At 44.4% G+C, this 19,555-nt stretch overlaps 1 protein-coding gene across 1 annotated transcript in view; it reads left to right on the forward strand.

Moving 5' to 3' along the window:
• Positions 1-10,683, forward strand: part of GTF2F2 (general transcription factor IIF subunit 2) — a 233,466-nt gene extending 222,783 nt beyond the window's left edge. Inside the window, exon 9 of the mRNA XM_040425433.1 lies at positions 10,291-10,683. Within this exon, the coding sequence (XP_040281367.1) occupies positions 10,291-10,410 (120 nt within the window). The 3' untranslated portion in view covers positions 10,411-10,683. The remainder of the gene's footprint in view (positions 1-10,290) is intronic.
• The last annotated feature ends 8,872 nt before the right edge of the window (positions 10,684-19,555 follow it).

Genomic DNA, 19,555 nt, shown 5'->3' on the forward strand with positions numbered 1-19,555 from the left:
TTTTTTTAAGGGAAAGAAGTGGAATGTTATGCAATGGCCAAGTCAATCACCTGACCTGAATCCGATTGAGCATGCATTTCACTTGCTGAAGACAAAACTGAAGGGAAAATGCCCCAAGAACAAGCAGGAACTGAAGACAGTTGCAGTAGAGACCTGGCAGAGCATCACCAGGGATGAAACCCAGCGTCTGGTGATGTCTATGCGTTCCAGGCTGTAATTGACTGCAAAGGATTTGCAACCAAGTATTAAAAAGTGAAAGTTTGATTTATGATTATTATTCTGTCCCATTACTTTTGGTCCCTTAACAAGTGGGAGGCACATATGCAAACTGTTGTAATTCCTACACTGTTCACCTGATTTGGATGTAAATACCATCAAATTAAGGCTACTTTCACACTTGCGTTCGGGGTTCCGCTTGTGAGTTCCGTTTGAAGGCTCTCACAAGCGGCCCCGAACGGATCCGTACAGCCCCAATGCATTCTGAGTGGATGCGGATCCGCTCAGAATGCATCAGTTTGGCACCGTTTGGCCTCCGTTCCGCTCAGCAGGCGGACACCTGAACGCAGCTTGCAGCGTTTTCGTGTCCGCCTGGCCGTGCGGAGCCAAACGGATCCGTCCAGACTTACAATGCAAGTCAATGGGGACATTGACTTTCAATGTAAAGTCAGAAGTCCCTATTAATATACCATCAGATCAGAGTTTTCTCCAATCCGATGGTATATTTTAACTTGAAGCGTCCCCATCACCATGGGAACGCCTCTATGTTAGAATATTCCATCGGATTTGAGTTAGATCGTGAAACTCAGATCCGACAGTATATTCTAACACAGAGGCGTTCCCATAGTGATGGGGACGCTTCAAGTTAGAATATACTAAGAACTGTGTACATAACTGCCCCCTGCTGCCTGGCAGCACCTGATCTCTTACAAGGGGCTGTGATCCGCACAATTAACCCCTCAGGTGCCGCACCTGAGGGGTTAATTGTGCGTATCATAGCCTCTGTAAGAGATCAGGTGCTGCCAGGCAGCAGGGGCCAGACCCCCCCCCCCCTCCCTCCCCTATATTTAACTCATTGGTGGCCAGTGCGGCCCCCCTCCCTCCCCTGTATTTAACTCATTGGTGGCCAGTGCGGCCCCCCCTCCCTCCCTCCCCAGTATTATATTCATTGGTGGCCAGTGCGGCCTCCCCTCTCCCCCCCCCCCCCTAATTAAAATGACCGCCCCCCCCCCCCCCCCCCCCCATCATTGGTGGCAGCGGAGAGTTCCGATCGGAGTCCCAGCTTAATCGCTGGGGCTCCGATCGGTTATCATGGCAGCCAAGATGCTACTGCAGTCCTGGCTGCCATGGTTACTTAGCAATTTTAGAAGCATTATACTTACCTGTGATGTCTGTAACCGGCCGGGCTCTCCTCCTTCTGGTAAGTGAAAGGTCTGTGCAGCGCATTGCTTATAGCACAGACTCCGATCGGAACTCTCCGCTGCCAGCAATGATGGGGGTCGGTCATTTTAATTAGGAGGGGGGAGAGGAGGCCGCACTGGCCACCAATGAATATAATACTGGGGAGGGAAGGAGGGGAGGCCGCACTGGCCACCAATGAGTTAAATACAGGGAAGGGAGGGGGGGCCGCACTGGCCACCAATGAGTTAAATACAGGGGAGGGAGGGGGTCTGCCCCCTCCTGCCTGGCAGCACCTGATCTTACAGGGAGCTACGATACGCACAATTAACCCCTCAGGTGCGGCACCTGAGGGGTTAATTGTGCGGATCACAGCCCCCTGTAAGAGATTGGGTGCTGCCAGGCAGCAGGGGGCAGTCATGTACACAGTTCTTTTAGTATATTCTAACTTGAAGCGTCCCCATCACCATGGGAACGCCTCTGTGTTAGAATATACTGTTGTATCTGAGTTTTCATGAAGTAAAAAATCAGATCTGAAAAAAACTGTTATGCAGACGGATCCGTTCTGAACGGATGCAAGCGTTGGCATTATAGGAGCGGATCCGTCTGTGCAGACATCAGACGGATCCGCTCCGAACGCAAGTGTGAAAGTAGCCTAAAGCTGACAGTCTGCAGTTAAAGCACATCTTGTTCGTTTCATTTTAAATCCATTGTGGTGGTGTATAGAGCCAAAAATGTTAGAATTGTGTCGAGGTCCCAATATTTATGGACCTGACTGTAATACAAATAAAGCTCATAGAAAGAGCGGTTACAACCATATATTAATAGCAATTTGGAGATATAAGTGAAATCAGATTTTCCTGTCATGCTACCTAGACAATACAAACGCATGCAGTTATTACCAGTATGACCACACATAATCACCTTCTCACAATGTTACAGTTCTATCCAGTTCTTGGTTCTTTTTATTTGTGGGAAAGCTGGGTGACGTCTGTGCTTGCAGAAGTGACTGCAGTGCATTATTCTTCCATATAAATGTACCGGGTTATTTTGTAGGTTCAGGGTAATTTGTTTTGTGGAGTCTATATTCGTCTTATTCTGGCATTGGATACCACTGTTGCATCCTTGAAATATTTTTAGACATATTTACTGTGCAATCATAGTTGAGAGGTGAAATATCTTTTTGTGAAGCAGAGATGCTTCTACGTGCTGTCTAATTAACTCTTCCAGTACAATGTCTGACACGAGGCTTAAATTTGACTGTGCCTGTCTGAATGAAGGCAGGCCTCTTCAGGTTGAAATCATGGGTCCCAGAATTGTTGCAAAACGTTTGATATGTCATAGACACATATGAAACGGTTTGATCGGTGGTGGTCTGATTGCTGATTCCCCCACTGATTGCTGTGTGAGGAAAGTGAAGCATACACATATCACTCTCACTCCTCACTGCAGAGGATGGAATCAAGACCGACCACAGACTTTCTATAGAGTCCGTCTCGCTTCCTCTTCTGGTGTGAGAGTCACTGTGTACTTTCACACAATTTCATTTAATATAGAATGGTGTAAAATCACTTTATTTAAAAATAAGCTTGTACATACCTCCCAACTGTCCTGGATCTGGCGGGACAGACCCGGATTTCAGTGGCTGTCCCGGAACAGCTGAGGTATGTCCCCCTCTCTGATTGTAATGGTGAAGCAGAAGCTGTCTGCTCCCCGTTTCACCATTCACCTTACCTGTTGATGCTCATATCTGGCTATAACTGCTCTGAAGGTGGCACATATCTGGCATGACTACTGTGAAGGGGGCACATCTGGGTGTAACTGCTGTGAAGGGGGCACACGTCTGGCCAACACTACTGTGTTGGGGCCACACGTCCCAGCCAACACTACTGTGTTGGGGCCACACGTCTCGGCCAACACTACTGTGTTGGGGCCACACGTCTCGGCCAACACTACTGTGTTGGGGCATAGCAACTGTGTGCAGGCACACAGGGGGAATAATTACTATGTTGGGGCATTAAGAGGACTGGGTGTGTATAGTTATGTTTTGATCAGAGTTAGAGACATGGCCTAGTATGTTACGCACGACGCACATATTGTTCCTCTTTGTGTTTTTCAAAAGTTGGGAGGTATGCTTGCATCTACCTGAAAAAAAAAAGTAAAGTCATGGCCACTAGGGGTCTCAAGTCTACCTAATTTGCAGTCCACTGCCTGTCGTCAGGCAAGATCCGTCCTTAGTAACAGAGACACAGAAAACGGCTGAGAGGGAAGTGGGGGCGTGCCAGCTGAGACCCTGAACCTGATAAAAGAACTACTGCTACACTGCTTCTGAACGTCACGGGAGCCTCCTGTGTGTCTGTAAGTGTAATTTCTCCCTCCTTATCTGTTCTGTGAGCTCTGGAGCGGAAAACAAACATAGTGGGAATTAAGGAAAAGGATGTCACAGCAGTACAGTGCGTCCCGTACTTCTGAGTAACATGCACCTAGCTGTACCGCTGAAACAGAATAATAATAATATGGCTGAAAAAGACGATCCTTCACAGTTATGATTGTACAAAGAAGCAGCCATTATGGAAAATAAGGTACACTTTACGTTTATTTTATTTGGTTATAAAGATGGCAGTCTAGCTTTGAGTTCAGAGAGCAGAGAGAGGGGCTGCAGACTGAGCCATCAGAAAGCTACTCTGACACAGTTTACACTGGACAGGACTGAGCTGCCTGCAATATAGGGGGATGCATGCAGGCTGCTGACGACAAGCGGAGCAAACAACTGAAAATATGGTATTTCTGAATTTTCTTGGTCTAAGTCATTCTACGCTGAAGTAGATGTCTGCCTATATGACAATGTGTGAGAACCTAAAGGATCCTTGAAGACTTAGACACTCTTCCTATGGAAATCCCTAGACAGCATAAAATGTTTTGACGTTGACTGCAGCCAAGAAAGGGCTATAGAGACTGTTCACATGTACCTTTCCTTCTTATATATACAGACAGACCAACACCCCTCTAGTGGATTGTGATAAGTCTTTCTGATTTTACAAATCTCCATATTGGTACATCATAATGATCCATTATCAGTATTATTCAGTGTGTGACTGTTACCATAGCAACAGGTATCTTCGGAGGATTGACAAGAATTCCGCATAATTTCTTTACACTCTGATATGTGTTTACATATGATAAATTGTGCTATAGTTTTCATATTTGTTTCTCAAAAAGTCATCTAGCCACATTCTCTAGAAGATTATTACTCATCATCCACAAGTCATTCCTTTATTACACTTTATTCATATGGTGCCTATAGTCCACCGCACAGTACTCCAAATGTATTCTCTCACATCAGTCCCTGTTCACAGTCCAACTTCCCATTCTCCGACCCATGCACACCTAGGATGCAGATCGGATGTTGGGGATATAGTATGAAACCAAAGAAGAGGAAAAAGAGAGTCCCCCATAGCAAAGATCAAACTGCGCTCCACCTTCATGTCGCTAGTTTCTGACCATCTAGACCAAGGATCAGCAACCTCCTGTACTCCAGCTGTTCTGAAACTACAACTCCCAGAATCCTCCTTTAACTTTCTTGGGAGTTACAAAAAGAGCCGAGCAAGTGTGCATGCTGGGATTTGTAGTTTCACAGCAGCTGGAGTGCCGGAGGTTGCAGCTCCCTGATCTAGACAGAAAGGCTTGGTATTTGTATCTTTATCCAGAACCTTGTTGTGACCCTTGCACCAATACCCCCTTCCTTGTTGAGAACAATGCAGTTCCTCTGCCAAAGGCATAGGACCGACCTAAAAAAGATCTATATGTGAACATGACTTTCTTTAGTCCTGATTTTAAACATCATTTATTTTCTGTACCAGCGTGAAAACCGTTTTAATGATTAGAAATCGTCTGCCCTGTTTCTGTACCTATACATCAGTCCATAGAAACCAGGAGATGAAGCTTTGTCTATTCAGTCCCAGCGCTACCTGTCAATAATGCCCTCTGTGATGTGTCAGTGCAATCTGGCTAATAGTCTGACTCACAAAGGTTTGGCTGTGGAGGGAGGTGTGGATAATGCTTTTTAAGATCTCCTTTTATGTATATGTTATATAATGCTTGCCCCTGGTTGTTCACCATCTACATAGACTATCAGAAGAAAATGGTTTGCATTATGTTATATAAGACGGAATTTATATTCTTTCTAGCATAGATAGTACTCAAAAAGCTTAGATGGGTGCCTTGCAACAGGTATTATTCAATTGTAAAGAAGATTTTGGAAACCTTTTTAAACTGACAGCACTGGAGAATTTCTGGACTGAGTAAAGTGTTAGTATTTACTGCCATCTGCTGGTTGAGTACGGGGTGGACAAAAAAACATTATTTACATAAAGGCCTCATGCACACGGCCATTGTTCTGGTCCGCAGCCGAGCCGCAGTTTTGGTGGCTCGGATGTGGACCCATTCACTTCAATGAGGCCGCAAAAGATGCGGAGAGCACTCCGTGTGCTGTCTGCATCCGTTGCTCCGTTCTGTGGTCCGCAAAAAAAAATATAACCTGTCCTATTCTTGTCCGCGCTTTGCGGACAAGATTAGGCAGTTTTATTAAAGGCTGTCCGCAAAACACACAACGGTCTTGTGCATGAGGCCAAAGGAGAACACTGGTGGCTGCTGTGTCATTTCCTTCTGTTAGAGCAGAATTTGGCAGACAGCATGTCATGATGTAAGGCTACTTTCACACCAGCATCAAAGTTTTCCGCTATTGAAATCCGTCATAGGGGCTCAATACCGGGAAAAAACGCTTCAGTTTTGTCCCCATTCATTGTCAATGGGGACTGAACTGAACAGAATAGAATGCACCAAAACGCATTCCGTTCCGTTTAGTTGGGTTCCCAGACCGGAGAGCAAACCGCAACATGTGTTTTGCTTTCCGTCCTGGGAAAAACTGATCCGTCATGAACCCCAATGCAAATCAATGGGGACGGATCCGATTTCTCCGCCACAATAGAAAATGGATCCGTCCTCTTTTGACTTTCAATGGAGTTCAAACTGGATCAGTCTTGGCAATGTTAAAGATATTAAAACCGTATCCATTCAGAACGGATGCAGATGGTTGTATTATCATTAGCGGATCCCTGCCGGAACCAGCAAAAACGCTAGTGTGAAAGTAGCCTAAGAAAAAACTAATCTTTTTCCAGATGAGGAAAGCAGCAGTGTGTATGAATAATCCATCCTAAAGATTTCTAGTTCTAAGTCGGTAGTAAATGAAGCTTACGTCAGTGGCTCCCTATATCCTTCACACATGTACGTGGAACAGAACTAGAGTACGTTACCAAGAAGACTACCAGATGGGCGCATATACTGGACATAACGTGTTGTGGTATTGAAATGAATCCCATAGTAGAATGTATGTTAACATGAAGCATCCATTCCCTCCTATCCAAACCTAACCCATAATACGTACTTGTCCCAAATTCCCAATATTTGACTTACTGGTTGGGGGGGTTTGATGGGTTAAATAGTAAGGGGCTGTTCTGATGTCTTACGCAGAGAGGAAATGAATATTCCTTTTTGTTTTTGTCCTTCTACCACTGGTAGGGGCATTCACCGATCTCATAGGGCCCCAGAGCAAAACTTAATATGGGCCCCAGCCAGTTTCCCAGAACAAATGGGTAAAAAGTTGCCCTCTAACTTACCCACAAAAAGAGTAACCGGTGTTTCATAAATATGGCGCTCATTCTGAACACCAGACAACCAGCATAAATACACTGATAAATCCCCCCACCCCCCCCCCACCACCATACAACACAACATCACTGCTTCCTTTCACATAATATATTATAAAACAGCCACAATTAGGGGAAGCTCAGGGCATAGGAGTTTATATGGTTACCATTGTCTGCAATAGAAGCTGTAATAATCTTTTTGTACTTTTTGCCCTAATGGCAGCTGCAGGAAAATGCAGTGTTTTCATGTGAGGAGCAGAATTTCAGTGCCAGAGGTCCCCTCCAACCAAGTACCCTTAGCAGTTGTGGTCTGCCTCTGGGCGGTACACCTCTGACTGCTGGCAGCCATCTATTAAAAGAAAACACTGTTCTCACTGGGAACCCAGGTGACCACTTTACTATCTGTTACTATCACACAAACGGAAAGCCAAAACGCCAGTGTGAAAGTAGCCTTTAGTTGTGTTTAGTAGAGAAATGGTTGACTTTTGTAGTTAAAGGGGTGATGATTAGGGATACTTTCACACTAGCAGTTTTGCTGAATCCGGCAGGGTCCAGCAAAAACTCTTCCATTACTGATAATACAACCATCTGCATCCGTTATGAACGGATCCGGTTGTATTATCTTTGAAGGGAGTCTTTCACGCAGATTCACCCTATTAACCTAATAACAGTGTTATGTCCACGGCATCCCCCCTATTAAAACGGTGCTTACCGTTTGTTCCTTGCTAGCATCGTTGTGGAGAAAAACATATTTAATCCGCATGCAAATGAGTCTGTGAAGGTGCCCAGGGGCGGCGTTACAACGACCGGTGCCCAGTCCCCTGGGTCATTTTTATACGAAGGCACTCCCCCTCTGCCGCGTCTGCCCGCCCTTAGTCTCTGTTCTAACCTTTCTCCTCCCGTCCGTAATCCCACGCATGCGCACGCTAAACTGCGATGCCCTGGCCCGGCCGATATCGCGTTCATCGGCGCATGCGCGGGATTACGGACGGGAGGAGGGAGGTTAGAACAGAGACTAAGGGCGGGCAGACACGGCGGAGGGGGAGTAGCTTCGTATGAAAATGACCCAGCGGCCTGGGCACCGGCCGTTGTAATGCCGCCCCTTGGCACCTTCACAGACTCATTTGCATGCAGATTAAAAGTGTTTTTCTCCACAACGATGCTAGCAAGGAACAAACAGTAAGCACCGTTTTAATAGGGGGGATGCCGTGGACATAACACTGTTATTAGGTTAATAGGGTGAATCTGCGTGAAAGACTCCCTTTAACGTAGCCAAGACGGATCAGTCATGAACCTCATTGATAGTCAATGGGGGACGGATCCGTTTTCTATTGTGTCGGAGAAAACAGATCTGTCCCCATTGAGTTGCATTGTGGGTCATGACGGATCCGTCTTGCTCGGCATCCCAGGACGGAAAGCAAACAGCAGCATCCTGTGGTTTGCTCTCCGGTATGAGAACAGAACAGAATGCATTTTGGAGCATTCCGTTCTGTTCAGTTACGTTTTGTCCCCATTGACAATGAATGGGGACAAAACGGAAAAAAAAAAAATTCCGTTATTGAGACCCTATGATGGATCTCAATACCGCAAAATATTAACGCTAGTGTGAAAGTAGCCTAATGTGAAAAATGAAAATGCACCTCACATGGATCCAAAGATTTCTCCATTCATTGCTCTGCTAGATTTATATCAAGTTGACGGCTCAAGGGGCATTTCCTTTCTGCTGCAGCTCTCTCCCTATGACAGCTCAGGAGACAGTTCAAGGATGAAACTGAGCATATGCGGCCTTCTCAGTGAGCCAAAGAAATGAGGGGGGAAAAAACAGCAGGTTGCGCTATACAGATACATTTTATTGAATAAATCGGTGGTTATACTGAATTTTTAACTACATGCAATTACAGAAGAATTCAGACTCAGGTGCTGTTTGTAAACTGTACAATATCTTTTTTGTGGGGAAACATCTTCAAATCTACCAGGAGGTGCTGATCACATATGTGTCACGGTCCCTCCCATGACAGAGGTGAGAAGATCGGAGAGACTGGCGGCACGTGAGGGTATCTGACAGTCTCTCTGTTTTCATCTTGCAGTGTGTTGTTTGGTAATGACCACACCTCTTGTCAGGTGCAGCTTGTGATCATTACTGAGGCTCTATTTAGTTCTGACTCACACTGCTTACCATGCGGTTGATATTTCCTGCTGGAGTTGGTGTGTTGTTCCTTTGGATCTCCTGCTCCTCCATTCTACCTAAAGGGGTTGGCCACTTTCTGGTTATTGTTGACCAAAGTGTATATAAGATGAATATATGGAACTTACTAATATGGCCTTTGTTGAAATTCTGCACCATTTTCTATATTTCATAAGGTACACAAAGTCTTTTGTGCTGTCCACACAGAGGTCTTGTCCATAAAATGGCTGCTGATGGAGGGTCATGTGACCAGGCAAATCACCTCCATGTGATGTGTCCTCCATCCAAACATACTGCACCTGCACTGAACTCCAAACAGAACAAGTGCAGATGGTGGGGAGACCCCACATGGAGGTGATGTGCCTGGTCGCATGACCCTCCATCAGCAGCCATTTTATGGACAAGACCTCTGTGTGGACAGCACAAAAGACTTTGTGTACCTTATGAAATATAGAAAATGATGCAGAATTTCAACAAAGGCCATATTAGTAAATGCCATATATTCATCTTATATACACTTTGGGCAACAATAACCAGAAAGTGGCCAACCCCTTTAAGCTAAGTGCATTTTGTTGTTCGCTAGTGTCTGTTGTTTTCTAGGCCTCAGGGAGACGCAGGTTCCTTCATCTGGGAAGGAACCAGTAGTCTCTTTCCCTGTCACCACTCCTAGGGCTTTTCCAGGGTCTCCAAGACCTAGTTTCCGGTATATGAGTGTTTCCACCTTCAGGGTCTACTCATATTGGCAGGAGTCAGGGAGAGGTCTAGGGATTCCTAGGAGGTCACCATCCCTCTCCCTTAGCTTTTAGGCCTAGAATCCGGTCTATTTCCTTCTGTGTGTTTTCCCCTCCCCATTACCCGTGACAATATGCAGTAGAAGTGAGAGGCTTTTGCACATCACCTCTGTAACTGTTCCCTTGGGCAGGACACATTGAGAAACGTACGGCATGTCATTTGTATTCCAATCTGACATCTTTCAGCTGACATATCTTTTTGTTTTTCTTCCAGCAATATCTGAAAGAAATATTGCGAGACATTGGCATTTACAATGTAAAAGGAACTCACAAAAACACTTGGGAACTGAAGCCAGAGTACAGACATTACCAAGGAGAAGATAAAAGTGACTAAGGGCGTGTTGTATGGACGAGAGGCAGTGGGGAGCTGATCACATCGCAGGCTTGGTTTTTACTTTTCTATTAAAGATCAGCCGCACAATGCAAAAGGCGAAGAGCGGATGGGGAACCCCTTACTCCTGAGCACAGTGCCTTTGTCTGCAGAAGGCTCCTGTCTATAGTCCTTTGTGCATTTGCTTCTTTTCAGATGTGCGTAGTCTATTTTTCTAAAATCCCCTTTGGGATGAGAACATTCCCCCTTCCGGCAATAAAAGTTTTGTTTTATTCTATACATTGTATTGTGTCTGTGTATCCCTTATCTCATTTGTCTTTGTATCACAGTCCTCTTAGAGGAGGCGATCAGCAGTATGCAATTCAATTGGACCTGTCACCACAAAATGCAATGCAATCTCCAGGCAGCATGTTATAGAGCAGAAGAAGCTGAGCAGAGAGTTATATACTTTTGTGGCAAAGGATTCTGTAAAACTTGTAATTTATACATTTCAATTTCTGCTATTCCTGACTTCAGTTGTACACTGGGCCATCTTATCAGTGATTGATAGCATTCCATGTATAAATGTGTATACAGGAAATACACAATCTGCTCAGCGCCTTCCGCTCTATATGCTGCCTGCAGATTGCATTGCATTTTGTGGTAAGTCTCTCTCTTTAAAACTGGCTTTCATACAATCAGAATTAAAGTGAAAGGGGGACAAATGATTATTATTCATCTCTTTCACCTTACATATTGTTGGCTGCACATCCCATTTACAAGGGCGATCTGATGCTGAAAAACAGCTATTTTAGATGCCTCATGAAAAATGGCCGCCATAGCTGTTTGCAGAACAATTACAGACTATGGGTGTATTCACATGTCTCTTGTGAATACCGGTTGTCAAAAAATAGGACATATCCTATTTTGTCTGGTTTCACAACCTACATAGAACTCATGGGGCTGTTTTTCAGAACAGACATCCTTGAAAAATTTACAGTTTTTTACCGGCCGTTTGTTTTTGTTTTTTTTAATCACTGTCGTGTGACTGTAGCCATAAACATAGGATCTTTCAGTCCCAATAATTTGCCCGATTCTTGGCCAGTGTTAAAGGGCCCTTAGCAGTAATTATTTGTGAAAATAACTCCCATTGTCTCATGTTTAATACATACATGAAGGGGAATACAAAATGGCCCCAACTTGGAGAGAGGACATGATTCCCGTGACTGATGTTTTTTTTTATTTCCTGTTGATGTTTTTCTGCAGCATCTAAGTTACTACTGATAGAAAATCCTTGTGTATTACTTTGTCCTGGATTCCTCAGGAAGAGACCACTTTAATAGGTCCTCAAATTAAGAATGTTCTGAAATGTGTTGTGTCTGTCGTGTAGCCATTGAAATCAGCGGGAATGTATGCACCTTCCCTGATTCTCCAATCATACTTTTACCAGCTTTGCAGCATATTAAAGGGTTATTCTTGTAATTATAAAATTCCCCTATCCACTGGATAAAGGATAACTGCTAGATTGGGTGAGGTCCAACTGCTGGGGATCTCGAAAAAATGAGGATTCCATTGGAGGAGCAGTTGGCAAGCATGCACATTGCCACTCCAGTCACTTTCTATGGTTCTGACAGAGATGGGCTACTTTAATACCTCCGGTGGGAAACTCTGGCATGGCTGTGGCGGCACATAAGCGAAGAATCAGCCAGACACAAACCGTAGCATGCAAGCGTTTTGTGTCCGGCCGGTTCTCCACTAGTCTGCCTGAATGTGTACGGATCTTCGCCGGACCCTATTATACTTAGTGGGGCTGGCAGACATTCTGTCCGCATCCAGCAGCATTGGATACAGAGAATTTTGGTAACCGTTTCTCTACCGGAATCCAAACCGGAGGTGTGAAAGTAGCCATAGCTGAGTGTTTTACACAGCTATCATCAATCTGATAGAAAGTCAATGGAGCGGTTGTGTGCATGCTCAAGCACAGCTCCATTCACACAGGAGCTTGGGACCAGTGATTGGACCCACATTGATCTGGCTTATTGTACGACTATATTGGGCTCTTACCTTGTTCTGTGGCTTTGTTTCATTAAAAATCAAGCTTTTAAAATATGCAAATGACTTCACTACCAGCAAGTAGGGCGTCTACTTGCTGGTAACCACCGCATCCTCCTTTTAAAAAAACACCCCCTCCTCCAGTTGATTGACAGGGCCAGCGAGCGCTCTCCTCCTCCGGCTGGCCCTGTCAGCATTTCAAATCCCGCGCCTGCGCCTTACGTGTCTTCATTCGGCGCAGGCGCTCTGAGAGAAGGACGCTCGCTTCCTCAGCACTCCCTCAGTGCGCCTGCGCCGATGACGTCACCTCTAAACCCGAAAGAGAAGACGTCATCGGCGCAGACTCACTGAGGGAGTGCTGAGGAAGCGAGCGTCCTTGTCTGAGCGCCTGATTCGAATGAAGAAACGTAAGGTGCAGGCGCGGGATTTGAAATGCTGACAGGGCCAGCCGGAGGAGGAGAGCGCTCGCTGGCCCTGTCAATCAACTGGAGGAGGGGGTGTTTTTTTTAAAAGGAGGATGCAATGGCTACCAGCAAGTAGACGCCCTACTTGCTGGTAGTAAAATAATTTGCATATTTTTAATTTTTTTTTTTTTTTTTTTATGAAACGAAGCCACAGAACAAGGTAAGAGCCCTATATATTGAATAGTCGTACAATAAGGATTTTAATATGCCCAAAAATGAAAAATTAGATTTGGGGGGGGTCACAAAGCCCTTTAACACGACCGTAGTGTGATACTGGCTCATGTGCGTTCCGCATCTTGCGGACCACATATGGCTGGCACTATGATAGAAAATGACTATTCTTTTCCACAATTGCGGACAAGAATAGAACATGCTCTATCTTTTTTGCGGGGCCATGGAACTGAACTACGGATGCGGACAGCATCTCCGCATCTTTTACAGCCCTGTTGAAATAAATTGTTCCGCACCCGTTTCGCAATTTTGCGGAACGGATGCAGACCCATTCATACAGTCTTAACCAAACGAAAGATCAATGGGACTAGGACTATAAAATGTATAATAATCTTTATTAGTCAATATATATAATTTAAATACAATAATAAGGAGAAAGAGGCACAATAGAAAGTGATCCTGACGAAGCCTGAGGGGCGAAACACGTTTCGAGATGTTTGTGCGTGGAATGATACTTCATCATATTGCACATCATGTCTGTGGGTAGGTTTCTATAGCTGCATATAGACCAGGGATGGCCAACCTGAGGCTCTCCACCTGTTGTAAAACTACAACTCCCACCATGCCCTGCTGTAGGCTGATATCTGTAGGCAGTCTGGGCATGCTGGGAGTTGTAGTTTTGCAACAGCTAGAAAGCCTCAGGTTGGCCATCCCTGATATGGGCTGTTCCCGAGCAGTTTGTTATCTTTTTGTATGTACATGTGTGCTGTGTGCAACTATTGATTTGATTACTATATGTCATTATTTACACTCAGCACGGCACCAGTACTACTGCTCCGGTGAAACATAGCACCTAGGACTCCGTGTACTTTTCATGTATTCAGCTAATATATATCTAGCTAGAAGTCTAGTATAGTATCTGCAGCTCTGTGCAATATTCATGTACTCCGCTTCAGGTATTGTAAAGCCTTTATATGTACTAAGCTTTAGGGCTAACTGGATTTTGGATGTATTCAGCACTATATACTTAGCCAGTAGCCAAGTGGAGCATTTATAACTTTCTGCAATATTTTTGCACCTAGCCCTTGGTATCATTAAATTCTTATAAGTACTCAGCCTTATAGTTTTAGTCTAATCTACTACCCTGGGCTTCTATTTGTTGTTGCCCTGGTGGAGAGCCTGAATTATCCAGCTTGGCCAACAAACCTTTTTTTTGGGGCGTGTATTTTTTCGCCCCCACTGGTGGAGTACAACTATTAGGACTCTATGGTATCTTTTTGGCTTTACTATGTAGCTAGATATAAGAGTTTGGGGTTTGTTTCCCATTATTACATCTGTGACATAAGTGCTGTATCTGATCTATGTACCCCATGTATATCTTTTCTGCATCACTTTCCATCGTGCCTCTTTCTCCTTATTATTGTATTTAAATTATATATTTTGACTAATAAAGATTATTTATACATTTTATAGTCCTAGTTCCATTGATCTTTCTTTTGGTTAGGATCTATGTTGCGTTTTGTTCGGGGGACAACTTGGATAACACATGAGGTGGTTGTAGGTTTTGACCATTCATACAGTCGTGTGAATGAGTCCTAAGTAAAAGTTCTGTTTTGTCTGAACACAGTACATTTTTAGCAGATTTTTGTGTTGAATGATCTTTTTGTGAAGCATTTATTATTTTTGGCTGTGAAGATGCAGCTGACTGAACATATGGATTACTTTGGTTACCTTTCAGCTTATATTTGATGTTTTTATTATTAGAATTGCATACTAAATGACATTTTCTTGACTGCTGTGAACATACCGTACATTGTATAAACTTTTTCTTGTCTCTTGATCATTATGAACCAAGTAAGGTGATGCAGAAGTTATGTGGCTACAAGCTTGAAATAAAATTGTCTTTAACATGATTGCAGAGATTGTCTAGTCATATATTTTCTGGTAATATAAATAGGTGGAACGCTTGTATTTGACTATGTCCTGCAGTCCTAAAGAGTAGAATGGAGCAAAGGACACATGGGTGTAATGAATAATAATAGCATTCTTGAATACAGAACGCTAAGTAAAATGACTTGAGGGTTAAAAAAATAATTAAAAAAATAACTCCCCTCATCCACTTGATCGAGCAGCCGTTACAGTCTTCTTTCTTCTTCTTGCAGGACCTGCAAAAGGACCTGCGCTGACGTCATCGCGCTCACCACGTGGTGACGTCAGCTCAGGTCCTGCTGAATGAAGATAGAAGGATCTTCTATCTTCATTCAGTGGGCAGAACATGAATTTTGCATCACTCATCTGAATGAATCCTAAAAGGGTGTTCTTTCATCAAAATTAGGCTCCTGGTACACCCAAGCATGTCTTGCCCAACCTTTCTCCTGCAGCAGCCTGTGCAGGGGAAATGTAGCATTATACAGTGGCCATTCAGATGAATGCATGAGAACCCAAAGCTCTATTCAGCATCCAGTCCAGCGCTTTTCAGTCCTCATAAGATGCGAGTGGGCATGATGATGATATTTTGCCACCTTTCAAACCTTGTGCAGGTGCCGACGGCTTATCGGCTACTCCAGATTCTACTAGGGTTTTATATTTTTGCAAAAAATAATTTAAGGTTAGATCCAATCTGCAGATTTTGTTGCACGTACCATCCTATGATGTGCAAAGAGTGAAATCTGCAACGTAAATGGACATGCTGCAGAGTTTATGCAGCATATGGATGGGGTTTGGTACTGTAAAGCACTGTGGATTTTCCGTGTGCAAATCTGGATGGAGAATCCACAGTATATCCATTCAATTTATGTTCTGTGTGGACGTACCCTTAGTCATACCAATGTTTCATTGACATCACTTATTTGCCACATTTTATCCCACCTTCCCTGCATTCAATGCATTTGCCAAGATATAGGATTGATGGCCTATTCTCATGTTAGCCACTCAATTTGGGATCACGTAGAGACCAACCTCTAGTAACCCCCGCAATCTGCAAAAGCAGCCTCAGCCAGTCCCTTAACTGTAGTACATCACACCACTGCTCTCCATGTGGCTGTGGCTGGTACTGCAACTTGAAAGTGGTCATCGGTGCATTCCCCTCCACTGATCACTGGGGATTGGACTTACAGGTCACATATGGATGGCCTATCCCCGTAAAATCGCATATAAAACTGTACCCTGGAGAATGCACCACATAATCTGCACTTAAATGAGAATGTGAATTCATATAGAAGGTGAAATTTCTCCTAAAATGGATGACACATGTTATATTGCAGAAGATGCACAAGACTCAAATGGCCATGATTCTGTTCTCTGCTTTTCGGGTGACCTTGCGTATCTTACATACAGAAGAAGGAATGTGTATAATGTATGTACAGTGCTGTCTCAAACAGTACAATGTGCTCTGTATCAGCAGTATAACAGTCTATTCAGGCCTTGGGGCCAGTCCCCTGTGTTCAGCAGTCAGAACAGAGGCTGTGTTGAATAAAGTCCAGCAGTTAGACCGCTCGCTGCCACCGCCTCCCATCCACTCCCCATAAGCCAGGTGAAACATTCACCAACATCTTATGTTATATGCATTTTTTTCTACAAGAGTTGCAGCTGATGGCTGTAAGTCTGAGGCCGTGATCCGTAATGCTGAGGAAATTACTCTTTTCAGAGTAGAAATCTAGTACATTTCAGTTAGTCTGTCCTATTGATTGGTGGCATTTACACTGAGGAGCCATTAGGTATTCCACTCAGGCAGTTTGTATATGAAGCGCTACAGTCATATCCTATCTCCCCAGTGCGGCATTTCGAGGGCCTCCATAGTAGAAACGTAAGGGTACGTCCACAAGGCATGGAGCTATTCTCACTTGGTTTAGGCTGGAGCTATACGGCGATGTGTTGCACAACGTTGCACCTAATGATTGTCAATGCTGTCGCAATGTGACAAGCAACATACTGCGACGTGAAAGTCGCAAAAAATCCAGACCAGATGAATTTAGTGTTGCAGGTCACACACAACTTTGACTTTAACGTAAATGGCGCGTGACACATGACTTGGCTATAAAAATTACAGGCAAATCACAGTTCTAAAATAGTTATGCGACAAGTTGGCCATTTTTTGTCGTGCAACTTAATGTTGCGTGTCACATGTAGCACCAGCCTAAGTCTCAAGACTTTTTCATTTCCCTTATTCCCCTCACAATAGTTTCCTCTTCCCCAGATGTTCTAGAATAAAGGAGTAAAGTAGTTATGACCCTGTGTGTTAAAAAAGGTACCTCGGTACCAAACCCGACTTCAGATTCCTAATTTTAAATGTTTTTAAATATGCAGAAATTAATACTGAAGTCATTCACCGAAGTCTTCGGGTTAAACACATTTTGCCTCCACTGAGGCCATACATTTTAATGCCGTACAGAAACCGCATTAGAGTGGAAGTGTTTGATGGAATTGACTTAAAGGGGTTATTTCACTTCAACAAGTGGCATTTATAACGTTAGAAATGATTCGGTGGCTCGCCTATTGAATGCAACAAAATGGGTGCACACCTCACTGGACTTGCGCGTACCAAAGAATGCTAAATTAATGGAAATATGGAGGGGCATTAACTAAATGGGAATTCTGGTACACAGAAATGTTTAATACAAACACTCCAGATATTTAAACATGATAAAATGGAATATAGTAAAACATATCATAAAATACACATATTAATAATAAAATTCATGCGGTTAATACATAATAAAACACCAAACTGCCACAGGTGTTAGCTAGGACGAAGGAATAGTACCAAAGGCACTGGTTGTGTCTTTGTATCATAAGACCATACGTGCCAGCTGTTAATATGTCCCCCGGATCAGGTAGTAAAGCTAGTTCAGATAGTAGATGAGTCCGGACTAGCAATGTACACTGCTCAAAAAAATAAAGGGAACACTTAAACAACACAATGTAACTCCAAGTCAATCACACTTCTGTGAAATCAAACTGTCCACTTAGGAAGCAACACTGAGTGACAATCAATTTCACATGCTGTTGTGCAAATGGGATAGACAACAGGTGGAAATTATAGGCAATTAGCAAGACACCCCCAATAAAGGAGTGGTTCTGCAGGTGGTGATCACAGACCACTTCTCAGTTCCTATGCTTCCTGGCTGATGTTTTGGTCACTTTTGAATGCTGGCGGTGCTTTCACTCTAGTGGTATCATGAGACAGAGTCTACAACCCACACAAGTGGCTCAGGTAGTGCAGCTTATCCAGGATGGCACATCAATGCGAGCTGTGGCAAGAAGGTTTGCTGTGTCTGTCAGCGTAGTGTCCAGAGCATGGAGGCGCTACCAGGAGACAGGCCAGTACATCAGGAGATGTGGAGGAGGCCGTAGGAGGGCAACAACCCAGCAGCAGGAGCGCTACGTCCGCCTTTGTGCAAGGAGGAACAGGAGGAGCACTGCCAGAGCCCTGCAAAATGACCTCCAGCAGGCCACAAATGTGCATGTGTCTGCTCAAACGGTCAGAAACACTCCATGAGGGTGATATGAGGGCCCGACGTCCACAGGTGGGGGTTGTGCTTACAGCCCAACACCGTGCAGGACGTTTGGCATTTGCCAGAGAACACCAAGATTGGCAAATTCGCCACTGGCGCCCTGTGCTCTTCACAGATGAAAGCAGGTTCACACTGAGCACATGTTACAGACGTGACAGAGTCTGGAGACGCCGTGGAGAACGTTCTGCTGCCTGCAACATCCTCCAGCATGACCGGTTTGGCATTGGGTCAGTAATGGTGTGGGGTGGCATTTCTTTGGAGGGCCGCACAGCCCTCCATGTGCTCGCCAGAGGTAGCCTGACTGCCATTAGGTACCGAGATGAGATCCTCAGACCCCTTGTGAGACCATATGCTGGTGCGGTTGGCCCTGGGTTCCTCCTAATGCAAGACAATGCTAGAGCTCATGTGGCTGAAGTATGTCAGCAGTTCCTGCAAGACGAAGGCATTGATGCTATGGACTGGCCCGCCCGTTCCCCAGACCTGAATCCAATTGAGCACATCTGGGACATCATGTCTCGCTCTATCCACCAACGTCACGTTGCACCACAGACTGTCCAGGAGTTGGCAGATGCTTTAGTCCAGGTCTGGGAGGAGATCCCTCAGGAGACCGTCCGCCACCTCACCAGGAGCATGCACAGGCGTTGTAGGGAGGTCATACAGGCACGTGGAGGCCACACACACTACTGAGCCTCATTTTGACTTGTTTTAAGGACATTACATCAAAGTTGGATCAGCCTGTAGTGTGTTTTTTCCACTTTAATTTTGAGTGTGACTCCAAATCCTGACCTCCATGGGTTGAAAAATTTGATTTCCATTTTTTTTATTTTTGTGTGATTTTGTTGTCAGCACATTCAACTATGGAAAGAACAAAGTATTTCAGAAGAATATTTAATTAATTCAGATCTAGGATGTGTTATTTTTGTGTTCCCTTTATTTTTTTGAGCAGTGTATATCTGGCGGTATAGGAGC

This window comes from Bufo bufo, chromosome 3, assembly GCF_905171765.1.
Source record: "Bufo bufo chromosome 3, aBufBuf1.1, whole genome shotgun sequence".
NCBI classification, from domain to species: Eukaryota; Metazoa; Chordata; class Amphibia; order Anura; family Bufonidae; genus Bufo; species Bufo bufo.